General features: G+C 43.1%; 1 protein-coding gene across 1 annotated transcript in view; it reads right to left on the reverse strand.

The window, feature by feature from the left end:
* The window catches only part of DYNC1I1 (dynein, cytoplasmic 1, intermediate chain 1), a 380358-nt gene that overhangs the window by 325903 nt on the left and 38837 nt on the right, over positions 1-15618 (reverse strand). The window contains exons 2-3 of the mRNA XM_010839743.1: positions 10082-10198; positions 729-843 (exon numbers count right to left, since the gene is read on the reverse strand). Of these exons, the coding sequence (XP_010838045.1) occupies positions 729-843; positions 10082-10189 (223 nt within the window). The 5' untranslated portion in view covers positions 10190-10198. The remainder of the gene's footprint in view (positions 1-728; positions 844-10081; positions 10199-15618) is intronic.

Raw genomic sequence — 15618 nt, forward strand, 5'->3', positions numbered from 1 at the left:
AAAATAAAATAACTTATCACATGAGTGATGTATAATGACAGAATAAACATATTATGTACCAAGTTACCTTCAACAAAAATAAAAGAAATAGTTCAACATCCAAATCCTGAATAAAATGAGATCGTGGACAAGTAACCAGGTATGAATGAGTTGGAGGAAGGGTGTTGCAGTAAAGACGCCGATCAGCAATGAAACCAAGATACACAACAGAGTCAAAGAAATTTAAACATGTTAATTAGCTGCTAATCTGCCACCATTTCAAGTTTTCCTTTAAGTTTCCCACCGAGCATTCTATTTTCATCATAGAATAACTCTGTGCCTGGGGTGGTTATGAAATTCATAACCAGATTCACAGTATTTAGGTTGGCAGAGAGAGGCTGGGATTCAGCAATGGAAATGAAGCTTTTCTTCTTCATCTTGTGATTTCTGGTATTTACCAGTGGTAACTCATTTAACAAGTGTAAGACACTCTAACAGTAATGCAGTGGGTTAGGTTGACTGCAGCATCAGCCAGTAAGCAGCCAATTGCTAACCACTCTACAATCTGTCCTCCTATCTCCTTCCAGCCCCCTCAATTCCAAAAATAAATACACCTGAGCCATAAGCCAAAGCATTTCTTAAAACATAAAAACAAAAGGAGATGTAAAAGAATAGTAAACGCTGGACATGGTATATCCTACACAAGTCAAATCTGAGGCTATATTAAAACACAAAGCACTCTAAAGTACCTAGAGGGGGCTCTGGTGAGATCCCGATGCTTTGCAGCAGGGCCTCCGTCTCTCGGCGTTTGCGATCCAGGTCAGAGTCATCTGGAACGGGTTCTTTCTTCTGCTGCATGTCAGCCTACAAAAAGCAGATGCCAGTGAGAAAGTGAGTAACCGAGCTAAATGTATGCCTCTGGATGAAACGGAAAATGGCAAATGAATGGCAGCGAAGACCAGGCAAAAGCCCTAAATAGATATAAACGTGTGTATAAAGGATGAAAAAACATGTAACTGCTCCATTTAATAACTACTAACCCAGTACTTTATCTTCAGGTTGAAGGCTTTTTTCTGCCTCTATCACACGTTAGAGGAGAGTTTTTCTCACTTGGTCTCAGAAGAAACCATCAAGACAAAATATTTCTAACTTGGATGTGGATTTAAACAAACAAAAAATAAATCTGTCTAGTTATTTAGATACCCGTGTCCCTTCTGGGAAGACTTATTATCAGTTCTTGATGAGTGTGCATTTGTAATATTCATGCCTCACATTTGGGATTATGCAAACAAGGAATTATTGGTGTCTGGCTGTAAGATTAGTTATGAAAATCTGTAACTGTAAAATACATTATTGTATCAGTATTCTAAGTTTACCATGTTTCAATAAACCAGACTAAAATTTTTATTAAGGCATGTGAACAAGACTTATCTAAGTCTTGTTACATAATTCTGATTTTCATAGGCTTCTGTTATACATATTAACGCAAAGGAGAAAATTATGCACATGGAAAAATATAAAACAAAAAGTCCTTCAGGAGAGATATACTCTTTCCCCAAGTGCTTTCTTGGGGAAGACACACTTTGTATGAGCTTCTGATGCCTAGTCTGTCTCTTTGAAATGAGGAAACTAGAATGCTTGGTGGGAAAGTTAAAAGAAAAGCAACAAGTCAAAATAGCAACAAGCCAAAATATGGGTTAAAGAAGGTTGGCGGTGGAATTCTGGGGGGAATTAAATGCTCGGGTTTCTTTCCTTTTCAGAACACAATTACTACTTAAGACAAGGCATTTGCCCCACATCTGAAACACGATCACATCCTATTTGATGTGCAGCTACTTCACAACAAGGCTTTGTGAGTTTCCAGGAGTGAGACTGTCTCAGAGTCTGTCAAAAGCCAATTATCCACTTATCAGACACACCTTCCTCTCCGGGGGCAAGCTGGGCTCCCTCACAGACACATTACCTCTTTCAGGAATACAAAGAACATTTCAAAGCAGAAAAGCATAATTTCCGTCGTGGCATATGCAACAGAAAGCGTTCATGCAACTCTGACTTACGCCCAGATGGTAACCCATACACCCACTAGAAACAGAATGCATCTTTGCACACAGTGAGGGCTCAGTGCTTCTGTTTTATTCACCTCGGGCTTAAAGTACACTCAGGTATGTGATGTCTTTGTTGTTTAGTCACTAAGTCGTGTCTGACTCTTTGCAAACCCATGAGCTGCAGCACACCAGGCTTCCCTGTCCTTCATATTTTCTGGAATTTGTTCAAACTCATGTCCATTGAGTTGGTGATGCCATCCATCTCATCCTCTGTTACCCCCTTCTCCTCCTGCCCTCAATCTTTCCCAGCATCAGGGTCTTTTCCAATGAGTTGGCTCTCTGTCATCAGAGGGAAAACTGACATGATGGGGATCAATAAGGGCTAATGAGGATGTAGAAGATTCAGGCTCTCTCATGTATCCATGAGATTTCTGAAATGGCAGTTTAATCTTGGAAGATATGAAAGCTCACTTTCTTTCCCAATTTTAACATTTAAACTAGCAAGTTCCAAAGTTTATGCATACAACAGAGGCAAAGACGTGTGCATGCTAAGTCACTTCAGCTGTGTCTAAGTCTTTGAGACGCTATGGTCTTTAGAGCCCGCCAGTCTCTTTGGTCCACGGGATTCTCCTGGCAAGAATACCGGAGAGGGTTGCCAGGCCCTCCTCTAGCGGATCTCCCTAACTCAGGGATCAAACCCGTGTCTCTTACGTCCCCTGCAATGGCAGGCTGTTTCTTTACCACTACACCACCTGGGAAGCCCAGAGGCAAAGACAGAACTAAGATTTTAAAAAAGGACCTTGCAGAGTGATGATCTATATCAATGTTCCCCTGTCATAAATTTAAAAGAAGGATTGAAGGGAAAGTGGGGCAATGAAAGAAAAGGGAATCACCACTGTCACTACTGAAATATAAATTAAAAAAAAAACCAAGATAAGCAAAATTTGTCTCAGGAAGCCAAAATGGCATAGCATGGTTTTACAGTGAAGAGGTGAGCCATGACTGACTGGACTGTCAACTTCACTGACAATAGATATGTGTTTATTTTGTTCACAACTATATCCTCACATCTAGATCCAGGCTTGCCACACAGTCGACGCTCAGTTTGAAAATGCTGAATGAATGAAACAACTGCCTTTGGTAACTGTTATGTTATAGACATCGAATCTAAGAATGATACACCATTCAGGAGCGTTTTCACCAGCTATACCTCATTCAGGAAGCTCCTTTCCCACACTACCATGAGAAGGCATCATCTGAGCTCCCAGTGACCCAGTGCTCACAACAAAGCCATTTCTATATTCTAGCAATAGCAACAAAAACATTGAATCTTTCTTCATCCTTTCAACAAAAATTTATTTAAGGACAACAGGGTGCCAGGGATAATGAATGCGAGTTCCAATGAAGCTCATATAGAGTGAAACAGAAGAAGAACCATCAAATCTTTTCCTTTTGAATAAACTGAAGGCATATTATCTATAACTTTCTGTCATGTATGCCCTAGGCAGAAAAGCACAGAATTTGTTTTTTTTTCTTTCATTCTAACTTTCATCATTAAGCATTCAAGAAACATATTAGAGTGGGCCTCCCTGGAGGCTCAGTGGTAAAGAATCTGACTGCCCAGCAGGAAGCATGGGTTCGATCCCTGGGTTGGGAAGATCCCCTGGAGAAGGAATGGCAACCCACATCAGTATTCCTGCCTGGGAAAGCCTATGGACAGAGGAACCTGGCGGGCTACAGTCCCTTGGGTTGCAAAAGAGCTGGACATGACTTAGCAACTGAACGAGAACAAGACACGTACCAGAGAGTAAACCTCGTGTCAACACGCATGGCCAGACAGTGTGCAAAAGCAGCACCCAGAACTCCATCTCCAAAGTGTCTCCCCCACAACACAAGGCACCGCCACAACGCATTCTCTGCCTTCTGCCTTTTTTTTACTTCTTAACGCAACAGACAATGCAATGACAGATGACATATATTAGTAAGGATAAACTGTCCATCTAGACATAGCAGAAGGTTAGGAAAGCTCTGACACTCAAAGTTGACCGGGAAAAATGCAAAGTTAGGTAACTGGGGCTTATTGGAAATAAAGCCAGTCCCTAACTGCTATCAATTAACACCTTACACTAAACAATGTGCTTCTTCATCCAAGACAGTTAGACCAAGTGCCCTAATCATGAAACCTTTGATATTTCCCATGCACATACTACAGAGTCCTCATACATTTTAATGACTCAATAAGGAGTTTTTGCATAGTAGTAATTTAAAATATGCTCCATGTCTCTCCCAGCAAATGGTATTTCTGTTTGTGAGAGTCATCAGAGTTGGGACCCAGAGAGGGGACCTGAAGAAAGAAAATTTGTCAGCTGAATGATTCGTCATTTTTCTAAAGACAGCTGCAGAGTTGTTAACACCCGAGGACAGGTCAGAAAACCTCGGTCCATCCTGTAGTTCATTGCTCAGTCGCTAAGTCTTGTCCAACTCTTTGCAACCCCATGGACTACAGCATGCCAGGCTTTCCTGTCCCTCACAATCTCCTGGCATTTGCCCAAGTTATGTGCATTGAGTCAGTGATGCCATCCAACCATCTCATCTGACCTTGTGGCAATTCAGCAGAAGGCCAAGGACAGGACAAAATTTCAGGGTGGCCTCATTAAGCACACCTCATTGCTTTAAAGCCAATTTTTCATGAAATTGGCTCTGCATCTTAAATGGTGGCCACTATAATTATTTAAAAATCAGATTGCATCCATAATAGCACAACCAAGAAAGCAGTTGACATCCAAAGGCACAGAGAGTGGTAATTTTATACATGAACACAGTTTCCTGGGTTCTGTGGAGACAATCAACCTGGGTGGTCCCAATTCACACTAGTTTTCAGTCATGGCAAATACACTGACACTCAGATTAGCAATTAAAGAGCACTTTGTTTCCTTTTTATTCTAAACATGTTTTATTCAAAATATAAGCCTAAGTAAAGCTGAAAAAAACAAACATAAGTTTAATGCATGCTAAGTCACTTCAGTCGTGTCCGACTCTTCACAACCCCGTGGACTGCAGCCTGCCAGGCTCCTCTGTCCACAGGACTCTCCAGGCAAGAATATTGGAGTGGGTTGCCATTTCCTCCTCCAACATAAGCTTAAGGCTATTTCTAACTGTCTACAAACAAGACAAAAACTAGAAAATCTTAAACTAGAGAGTCAATGACAACGACCCTTAACTGGAGCATCCCACAGATTCAGGATCCGAAGCTTCCAAGGAAATTCACAGAAAAAAAATGCAGGTGCTTGGAAAGAATGTCTGTGACCAGCATCTCAGACCCACCCTACCCAGGTTAGCTGTTCATTCCTTCACTCACTCCTTAGTTATATGAAAAGTGAAAATGTTAGTCACTCAGTTGTGTCCAATTCTTTGCAACTCCATGGACTGTAGCCCGCCAGGCTCCTCTCTCCATGAATTCTCCAGGCAGGAATACTAGAATGGGTAGCCATTCCCTTCTCCAGGGGATCTTCCCCAGGAATTGAACTTGGGTCTCCTGTATTGCAGGCAGATTCTTTTACTGTCTGACCCACCAGGGAAGTGCCCCTCTATTGAAGACCTACTATGTGGCAGGATCTGTGCTGGACATTGACTCCGTGATGAAAAATACAACCCTGTCCCCCAAAGCTTGTGCTCAGTGAGGAAAAAAAAAATACATGAATAGGTAAATGGTGCTAAATAATTTGGTAAGGTCAGGGATAGGGCATAGGACTAACTCAGTCATGGGTTAGAGAAAGGTATTAGAGAAGGCTTTCTAGAGGAAGAGACGTCCAGGCTGAGAACTGAAAGACATGTGGTTAACAGAGCAGCGGAAGCCAAGGCGAGAGAATATTCATGAACTCCTGTCAAGAGAGAGCCTGGCCCATTGGGTGAAATGTAAGCCGAGCCTTGCTGGCTGGAATGTGGATTTAGGGAGAAAGGAAATGAAACGGAACAGGGAGAGCCATTGTGCCTGTCTGGGACCCCTGATCAGTGGGAGCTGGAGAAGGGGTGCTGAAAGCATGACCCCGGGTTTCTGATTTGGACAACTGGCTGGAATGGGGGGTCCTTCCTGACACTGGAGATAAAGTCGGATCACTTCTGAGGCTCAGCCCCTGGGGCCAAAGAGCATTTGAAAAAGAAAGATCAGAAGAAATTACTTCCAGGTTTCTTTCAACTACAAAATGCTGTCATCCCAGGAAACTAGGGGCCTTGGATTTTAAGACTCTGTGACAGTGGGTCATTTTTGAAAAACGGAGTCCCCAGCACTGATGCTGATGAATGTCTGCAGGTTCTGCTGGCCGGGTGTGAGGGCCATTTCAGGAGCAGAGTTTCAGCCGTTTCTTACCAAGCAGATCCTCTGTGTCTTCAGAGTCCTGCACCACCTCCTTGGATCCTCAAAGAACTCCGAGGAAAGACCCACTCTCCTCTCCATTTTACAGAGGGGAATCCAAGTGCAGAGGGATCCCAGACCCGTTCAAGGCCATCCTGCAAAGGGCGGAACCAGGTTTCCCAGCCACGTGAAGCTTGAAAGCCTCTGTGTTAACCCAGAGTTCTACTGCCTGCGTCTTATTAATACAACACTGGACTCCCTGAACAAACCAAGTCATCACAATCTGACCCAAGGAAAGATCTTTTGCAGGGGAGATGGACTTGAAGGGTCAGGGCTGAAAGCCAGGATAGACCTTCAGGATGATACAGTTCAATGATCCCCAGATCTGACCCTATTTAGATACTTCAAACCAGAAACTCTGGGGAGGGGAGACTGGGACTCTATTGCCATAGACTTCCCTGATGGCTCGGCAGGTAAAGAATCCACTTGCCAATGCAGGAGACACAGGAGATGCAGGCTTAATCCCTGGGTCGAGAAGATCCCCTGGAGGAGGAAATGGCAACCCACTCCAGAATTCTTGCCTGGAAAATCCGATGGACAGAGGAGGCTGGCAGGCTACAATCCCTGGGGTCGCCGAGAGCTGGACACAACCAAGTGACTCGCATGGAGAAGGAAATGGCAACCCACTCCAGCGTTCTTGCCTGGAGAATCCCAGGGACAGAGGAGCCTGTTGGGCTGCCGTCTATGGGGTCGCACAGAGTCGGACACGACTGATGCGACTTAGCAGCAGCAGCAGAGTGACTCACATACGCACCTACCGTGGAGCAGAGTCAGGTTTCAACCACCCTGTCAGTTTAGCAACAAGGAGACTAAGGCTATGTAAAACTTTAATTCCAAAAGGAGGTGGAGGCCCGGGAAGGCCCCAGGTCCAGGTGCTCTGCACACCATCACCCCCCACAGTGTGCTGTCCCCAACCCGCCAAGGCTCTGTCTGTTGAATAAAAGCTAAATCCCCACCAGGCAAAGCTATGTGGTACAGGAACAGAAAGGGTGGCCTGTTTCCATCAGTCTTGTTTGCCTGTAATTTCCTCCCCCCAAATGTGTGAAATGACAAGGATGAAGCAGACAGCGTAATTTGGAGCCAGATTTCCCATACCACTTGGCATTTCGTGGTAATTCTATGGAATTCAAGTTGGATATTAGGATGTCAGTTTAAAAGGAAACCGATGATTAGTAAAGGATAACAGGTGCTTTAAAACTACAATAAGTGCTGACATTTGAAGGAAAGGGAGCATAATAACTTAATGCTTCTTTTGGCTTCACATGGAAATGAATAGCCGTTCCTTGTCAATTCTCACCTCTGCTTCACTCAAGACTGCATATATAACAGCAGAGATCTCTGAAGGCAAAACATTATGCTCACTGTCAAGGACAAATAAACGATGGCATCAATCAAAGCATAATGGCACCAAGAGAAGCAAGATGCCAGGAGGTCAGAGGGGGACACAATTATGTTTTACTTTGCTGGAAAATAATTGTTAGAGATTTTTTTTGCCTCGGTCTCCCAGCCTTATAGTGTGAAACAGCACTTAGCTTCTAAGTCTTCAAAATACATTCTTTTTTCCCTTAAAATAAAAGTAGGGAAGCAGGTCTGATCTCTATACACATAGCACTACCACACTATACAAAGTTTCCTTCTTGGAAAGCTACCAAAAATATATGTGGCATCTGGTTTTTGTACAAGATGTGGGCTATTTCTACACCGCCACAACAAATCAGAGAATTAAAAATAAGCTATTTGTTGGATTGAGATAATAGGAAAGACACACGATATAGCAGAAAGGCATTTAGTTGGGAACTAAGAGTCCCAGATTCCATTCCTACCCTGCTGGTGGGAATGTAAGTAGGTGCAGCCGCCATGGAAAACAATGAGGAGATTCCTCAGAAAACTACAAATAGAATTCACCACATGATCCAGCAATCCCACTCCTGGGAAAATATTTGGGCAAAACTATAATTCAAAAAGATGCATGCACCCCTATGTTCAGAGCAGCGCTATTCAAATAGCCAAGACATGGGAACAACTAAACATCCATCACCAGAGGAATGAAGAGAGAAGATGTGATCCACACACACAACGACTCCTGCTCCATCACTGAAAAGAGTGAAACACCGCCATCTGCAGCAACACGTGTGGGCGTCACGTGTTGATCACACTCATCATCGCCGAGATGATCACACCCAGTGAAGTCGGTCAGAAAGAGAACAACAAATGCCGTATGATACCACTTCATGTGGAACCTAAAGTATGGCACAAAGGAACCTGTCTACAAAACAGAAACAAATCCACAGACACAGAGATCTGACTTCTAGCTGCCAAGGGGAGAGCGGGAGGGAGAGGGATGGACTGGGAGTTTGGGATTGGTAGATGCAAATGATTACATTTAGAATGGATAAACAACAAGGTCCTAATGATTAGCACAGGGAACTATATTGCAGATCCTGTGATAAATCATAATGGAAAAGAATATAAAAAAGAATGTGTGTTTGTGTATACCTGAGCTGTACAGCAGAGATTGGCAAAATTATAAATCAACTATGCTTCAACAAAGGAGTTTAAAAAAAATATATTTTACAAGAGGAAAAGAACATACATCACAATTTCTTTAGAAATAATAGTGAAAGAAATTAAGAAAAAGAAAGGGTGGCTTTTCTATTATAGTATGCTTATTAAATGGTCTAAAGATTTAATTTAAAAAAAAAAAAAAGAGTTCTGTATTCCAGATCTGACAGGCAGAAAAGCTGCACTTCACCTCTGGGCTTCTGTTGTGTTGTTGGCATAAAGAGGGGCCTGGATGGAGGTCACTAAAATCTCTGCTGGATGTAACGTATCATACAGCAGTATCTACTATCCTATCTACTCCCTCATCAAAGGAGAAAAATGCAGCTTTCCCTTTACCAATTCCATCATACTTATCTACTCTGAAAAATACATACACTGAGGAAATAATGGCAATTCACTAGCATCCTTTTCTATTTTCCTCCTAAAATGTTCAGGTTGGGTAGTTTTTTTAAAAGCCTTTGCTCGACACTAACGTTTATTAAGTAGTAACTACGTCCCAGGTTACTGGGACAGAGTTGCTAAGAAGACATCAGAGGATGAGACGGCTGGATGATGTCACCGACGCAATGGACATGAACTTGGGCACACTTCAGGAGATACTGAGGGACAGGGAGGCCTGGCATGCTGCAGTCCCTGGGGTCGCAGAGAGTCAGACAGGACTGAACAACAACATATCCCAGATATTGCTAAGTGCTTTATAAGATCAACTTTTTTCATCCTCATGACTGAACAAAATAAACACACCGCTATTTCCCTGTTAAGCACAGGGAACTGAGACCCGGAAAGGTGAAGGAATTTCTAACAGTAGAACTATCGTAGATCACTTTCAGGGTTCTGTTCAAGTCTGGGGTAAACCTGGGGTTTGGAGGTCTCTGGACCAAATGCTATTGACCATTTATGTGGTGCCTGACCAGTACACAATAGATGGCAGTGACCTTACTGTTCTAAGTATGTAAATACCACTCATTTTATGCAGGTATTGTAAACGCATTCTTTCACAGGGTCCTCTTCATCCATCTGACCAGCCCCTAGGAACTGAGTGGTTTTCCTTTTCCCTGATCACAGCACAGCACCCAGGACTTACCTCTTTCTTCTTCCTCTCCTCTTCCTTCCGTTTCTTCTCTTCTCTTATCTGTGCTAAGCGCTGTTTTTTGCGCTCTAGCTCAGCTTTTAAGTCACTTTTGTCAGACATGTTGGTTTCCTTGGAGCAAAAGAAGAAAAAAAGTGAATATACACAAGTAACTTTTCTGTATGATCACTGCAGAAATCATTCAAAAGGCAATCAAACTTGAAAACAGGACTTCTGGGTAGTAACCGATTGTATACCTTACCCTCTGTTGAAAAATCAAATAAATTAAGTTAGATCTGATCTCCCCCTATATAAAATCTTCCCTGTTCATGGGGAAGACTATTCTATAATAGCAACTTAATTCAGAATAACACATTTTCCTGTACAAGTTTCTTAACAAGTAAACAACAAGAGACTCAAAGAAGAACCATCATCATGACTTCCAATTTAGATGATAATGGACCAATTCATCCTCACACCGAGAAAAGAAAATGGGCTGTCATAAACTCTTAGAGACATGCCTTGCTCAAATTTCTATGCACTCAATAAACATTCCTCCACCAAGCTTGGGCACATGGAGATTTCATTTTGCCTAATATTATATGCATTAGGGAAGACAGCCACTGAAGACCTAACATGTTCATCTTTTCCCGTAAAACTCCTCCTGAACTGTCACAATTAATCTCATCTCCAGTACAACCCTATTTCTATAAAACTTTCATTTGCATACTGAATGCAATTCTGCTTATTCTGGCACTTTTCCTTTTCACAGCAAAAAATGCTTGCGAGCACATGAATTAGGAGATAACACTATGACAAGTTCTTGGGAAAATTGATCTGAACAAGAGTTTTCATGTTAACGGTGAGGATGATCCTAGGGGCGATGGTGCCAGAAATGTCAAGTAAAATGAATTTGGAGAAGACTGTCACCAATTATCCATCATTCATATGTCTCTTTTCTGCGCCCAATTGGAAACTAAGAAAATGGAAGCACCGAGAAATGAAGAACCTTTTGCGACCCAAACTCCTAAATTTTTTTAAAAACGAATCATAAATGTCACAAGTATCCATTTGCATACTACTTGTATGCAACTATGATGAAACACACATATAGTATACTTCTAAATAGATGACAAAGTGAGGGATGGAAAAAAAATGCCCTAAAAGGTACACAGTGGGGCTTCCCTGGTGGCTCAGCGGTAAAGACTCTGCCTGCCAATGCAGGAGACATGGGTTCAATCCCTGATCCGGGAAGACTCCACAGGCCTAGGTGCAGCTTGGTCGTGTCAGAACTACTGAGCCTGTGCTCTAGAGCTGGAGAGCTGCAACTACAGAACCCACACACTGCAACCATTGAAGCCTGCGTGCCCAAGGGCCTGTGCTCTGCAGCAAGAGAAGCCACTCCAATGAGAAGCCTGCACACAATAGCTACAGAGTAGCCCACGTTCCTAGCAACTTAAGAAAAGCCCGCGCCAAGAAAGCCCAGCACAGTCAAAGTTAAACAAATAAATAAACTTTATATATACATATATTTTTATATGTGTGTGTGTGCATTATATGTACATATAAAACACAAGCAAAAAAAAAAAAAAACCACAAGCAGTGAAAAATCCTGGAGCTTCCTGTCACTCTTTAGAAGGTAATCAAGAATCTGCAGTCACCTTTAGGCACGTTCAGATGAAATACACACTGGGAGTGTCCTGTGTTCCTCCTGTCCCACCACACACATTTTTTCTTATAATATGATGGCAAAGATTTGCAGAAATAATAATAACCATCATCATGATAATCAATCTCTGCTATTTTCAACACATGCTCATTGAATAGTTAACCTGTGCTAGGCATTCTCTGCAGAGCCAGATTCTTCCCTTCAAGGACTGCACATCTCAGCTCTGTGAGCATGCGGTGTGGCTGGAAATGCTCCCTGAGAGCTCGGTGCACTGATCACTGAGTGCCAGACGCTTCACATGTATTATCATGTTTAATCACAATCATCCAAGGAGACCAATATTATTACGAGTGCCTTTTTCGCAATTCAGATAAAGGAGATTCAGCAAGACCTAACCCTGTATAGTCCATACATTTGTTGTTGTCCAGTTGCTAAGTCGTGTCTGACTCTTGCAGACCCCATGGACTGCAGCAGGCAAGGCCTCCTTGTCCCTCACTATCTCTTGGAGTTTGCCCGAGTTCAAGTTGAAGTCCATACACAGAAGGACCTCAGTTTTAGCTTGTCCATGCTCTGAACTCCACTCTGCTGATCGCCAATGGATGCAGAACAAGACATAGATCTGGTGGAGTAGATGAGGAGAGCTTTCAGTAGTGGAATTTGAACTGGATATGGAATGAGGTCAGGGACTAGCACAGGAAGGGGAGACAGAGATCTGGAAAGACCTGCAGAAGACAGAACCAGCAGGCTCTGCATGAGAGGTGCAGATGAATTCAAGTCAAGAAATACAAGCTTTAGTCAGTAAGAACAGACCTGTGGAGGCAAGCGGCAAAGACCTGAAAAAACAGCAAAGTGGGCTCACTAGGTGTAATAAGGTTTGGGAAACCAACAGGCGTATGAAAAAGAAAAGTGGCAAAATGAAAGCAGGATATAAATTTTCTTATGCCTATTCTTATCCCTTGAAAGTGAAAGATGCTTGCTCCTTGAAAGAAAATTTATGACAAACTTTGACAGCGTATTAAAAAGCAGAAACATCACTTTGCCAACAAAGATCTGTATAGTCAAAGCTATGGTTTTTCCAGTAGTCATGTACGGATGTGAGAGCTGGACCATAAAGAAGGCTGAGTGTCGAAGAACTGATGCTTTCAAATTGTGGTGTTGGAGAAGACTCTTGAGAGTCCCTTGGACAGCAAGGATATCAAACCAGTCAATCCTAAAGGAAATCAACCCTAAATATTCATTGGAAGGACTGATGCTGAAGCTCCAACAGTTGGGCCATCTGATGTGAAAAACCCACACATTGGAAAAGACCCTGATGCTGGGAAAGATTCAGGGCGGGAGAAGAAGGGGGCAACAGAGGATGAGATGGTTGGATGGCATCGCTGACTCAGTGGACCTGAGCAAGCTCCAGGAGGTAGTGAAGGACAGGTATATAACCTGAGGAAATGAAGCAGTGACTGACGCCAGCAGGCAGGAAACGTTCTGCTTGAAGGAAGAAGGTCTTTCTGGTTCCAAACTGATGGCCGACTTGGAAGAACACGGACTCAAGCAGTTAGAGCTAATATTTTTTCCCCCCCAGAGAAAAGCCATAGAACTGATAAAAGTAACAGTTACCACTAAAATACCGTTTGCCAATAATTTTCAATACCAAAAATGCTGACAAGAGAAAATGAGAACCTGCTCCCAGAAGCCACCTGAGAACTTACAGATATTCTTCCTCAATGGGGGCCAATGCGATTTACGATTGTCACTTTTCTGTCAGAAGTGAAATGTCTTATCAGAAAAACCACAGTTACAGCAATAGTCGTGTCATCCTATGCTGAAAACAGCCAGTGGCAACGTCTCAGAAGCACCCTAAGTTCCCCTCTCTCCACATTCCCTTTTCTCTGCCTTTCCCAGCCTGTCAAAAGTATCAGCATGACTTCAGGCATATATCACGGTCCTTAAGGCGCAAACTTTGTAATAGGAACATCCTGTATTTGTTGCGATTTTCCTGAGGACTTCATTCAATAGTGGGATGTAAACTGTATTCTCTATGTAAGAAGGGTTAAGGTCTTCTTAACACTGATACGGAGAAGGCAATGGCACCCCACTCCAGTACTTTTGCCTGGAAAATCCCATGGACAGAGGAGCCTGGTAGGCTGCAGTCCATGGGGTCGCTAGAGTCGGACACGAGTGAGCGACTTCACTTTCACTTTTAACTTTCATGCACTGGAGAAGGAAATGGCAACCCACTCCAGTGTTCTTGCCTGGAGAATCCCAGGGATGGGGGAGCCTGGTGGGCTGCTGTCTATGGGGTCGCACAGAGTCGGACACGACTGAAGTGACTTAGCAGCAGCAGCAACGCTGATAATGTCTGATAATGGTGGTCATTTAAGTTGCTGTTACCAGCCACAAAGCCAATATTTAAAAAGTATAACAACAAAAACACCAAGGGAATTTTAAAAGAATTATACTACATACTACATAGTATACTGTTACAGTATAGTATGTAGCCAACTACATAGCGATGTTTCCAACAACACTTCACTTTTTAAAGGCAGGAGAAGCACAGTGTTAAAAGACAGAGGTAGAATACCTTCCACTTACCGATTTTTGGATCTATTCCAAACTAGACACTTAAGCACTGACCCCTGGGAGAATAAGAAATCTCAAGAGAACACCTCATTGAGGCTTTAGAAAGTGCACAGAAATGAATGGACCTTTACACAGAGTGAAATGGCTTAAACAGTGGCACGAAATGCAGCGTCAGCACTGAACTTCATAGGCTTCCCCGGGGGGCTTGCCAGTCTCATCCACTAAAAACTCCCTGCACATTAAACAAAGCAAATCGAGGAGCAAGGCACAGGGGACACGAGTTATAGAGCTTCCTGGGGCTAATGCAGGTCACTGCAAAGGCAAGTTTGACGCTCTCAGTTTAAGAAAATAAGAGTCAGAGCTACCTGCTGCTAATCATTGCTCACTTACTTCACACACATAGAAAAGCCAGTTTCTTTCACTTACAAAGGGCAAGGAGTCAAGTAGATAAATCAAACCCACCCCAAGGTGTATGTCTCCTTCTCGTCTCGTCATCCCCCTGTTCTCCTACCCACCAGCCAACTACAGCGCGACTCCATCCTGGCTTAGGAACACTCACGGCAGCCCCTCCCCAGCTCCAGCCACGCGGAGTCAGCTGATTACTGCGCCCCAGCTCCCCTCCTAGCAAAGCCCGTGTTCTGCATTTGCTTGCCATCAGTGACACTCCTTTCGCCCACGTTCTCTCATTTGCATTTGCTCCATTCATCTTCCTACCTCCTCTGCATCTTAGCGTTTGGTCTGCTGGAGGGTCTCCAGTTTTACTATCACTGGTATTCACTATCACTTCATCTCTGGTATTTCTTTTCTCATCTGCCAAATTACTCCTACCTGACAACAGACACCTCAAAGTTCAAATCAGCTACTCTGTTTTCACTCTGGATTCCATACCCAATTCCCAACCTCTGTAACTTTTTCAAATTTCAACTCCCTCCTTCCGATTTCTCTCTTGTCTCCTGGTTCAGCCTTTATCCCCTTGTTTCACTATGACATCTCCATCTAGCCTCCCAGATACCTCTGTTCTCACAACTTGGGTTTCCACCCATCTTTCAGCTCAGTAAACTGCCATCCTTACCTTTCAAGTAGCTGAATCAATATAAGAGCTTAAAACTATACCTGGCAAAATATTAAACATGTAAGAAAAGTTGTTTCTCTTCTTCCTCCTCCTCCTTTTTCTACTATTATCAATAGTATTACTATTTTTTACCATGCGAACTCTTTCAGTCAGTTCAGTTCAGTCACTCAGTTGTGTCCGACTCTTTGCGACCCCATGAATCACAGCACGCCAGGCCTCCCTGTCCATCACCAACTC

This window comes from Bison bison, unplaced genomic scaffold, assembly GCF_000754665.1.
Source record: "Bison bison bison isolate TAMUID 2011002044 unplaced genomic scaffold, Bison_UMD1.0 scf7180017864134, whole genome shotgun sequence".
Taxonomy (NCBI): Eukaryota; Metazoa; Chordata; class Mammalia; order Artiodactyla; family Bovidae; genus Bison; species Bison bison.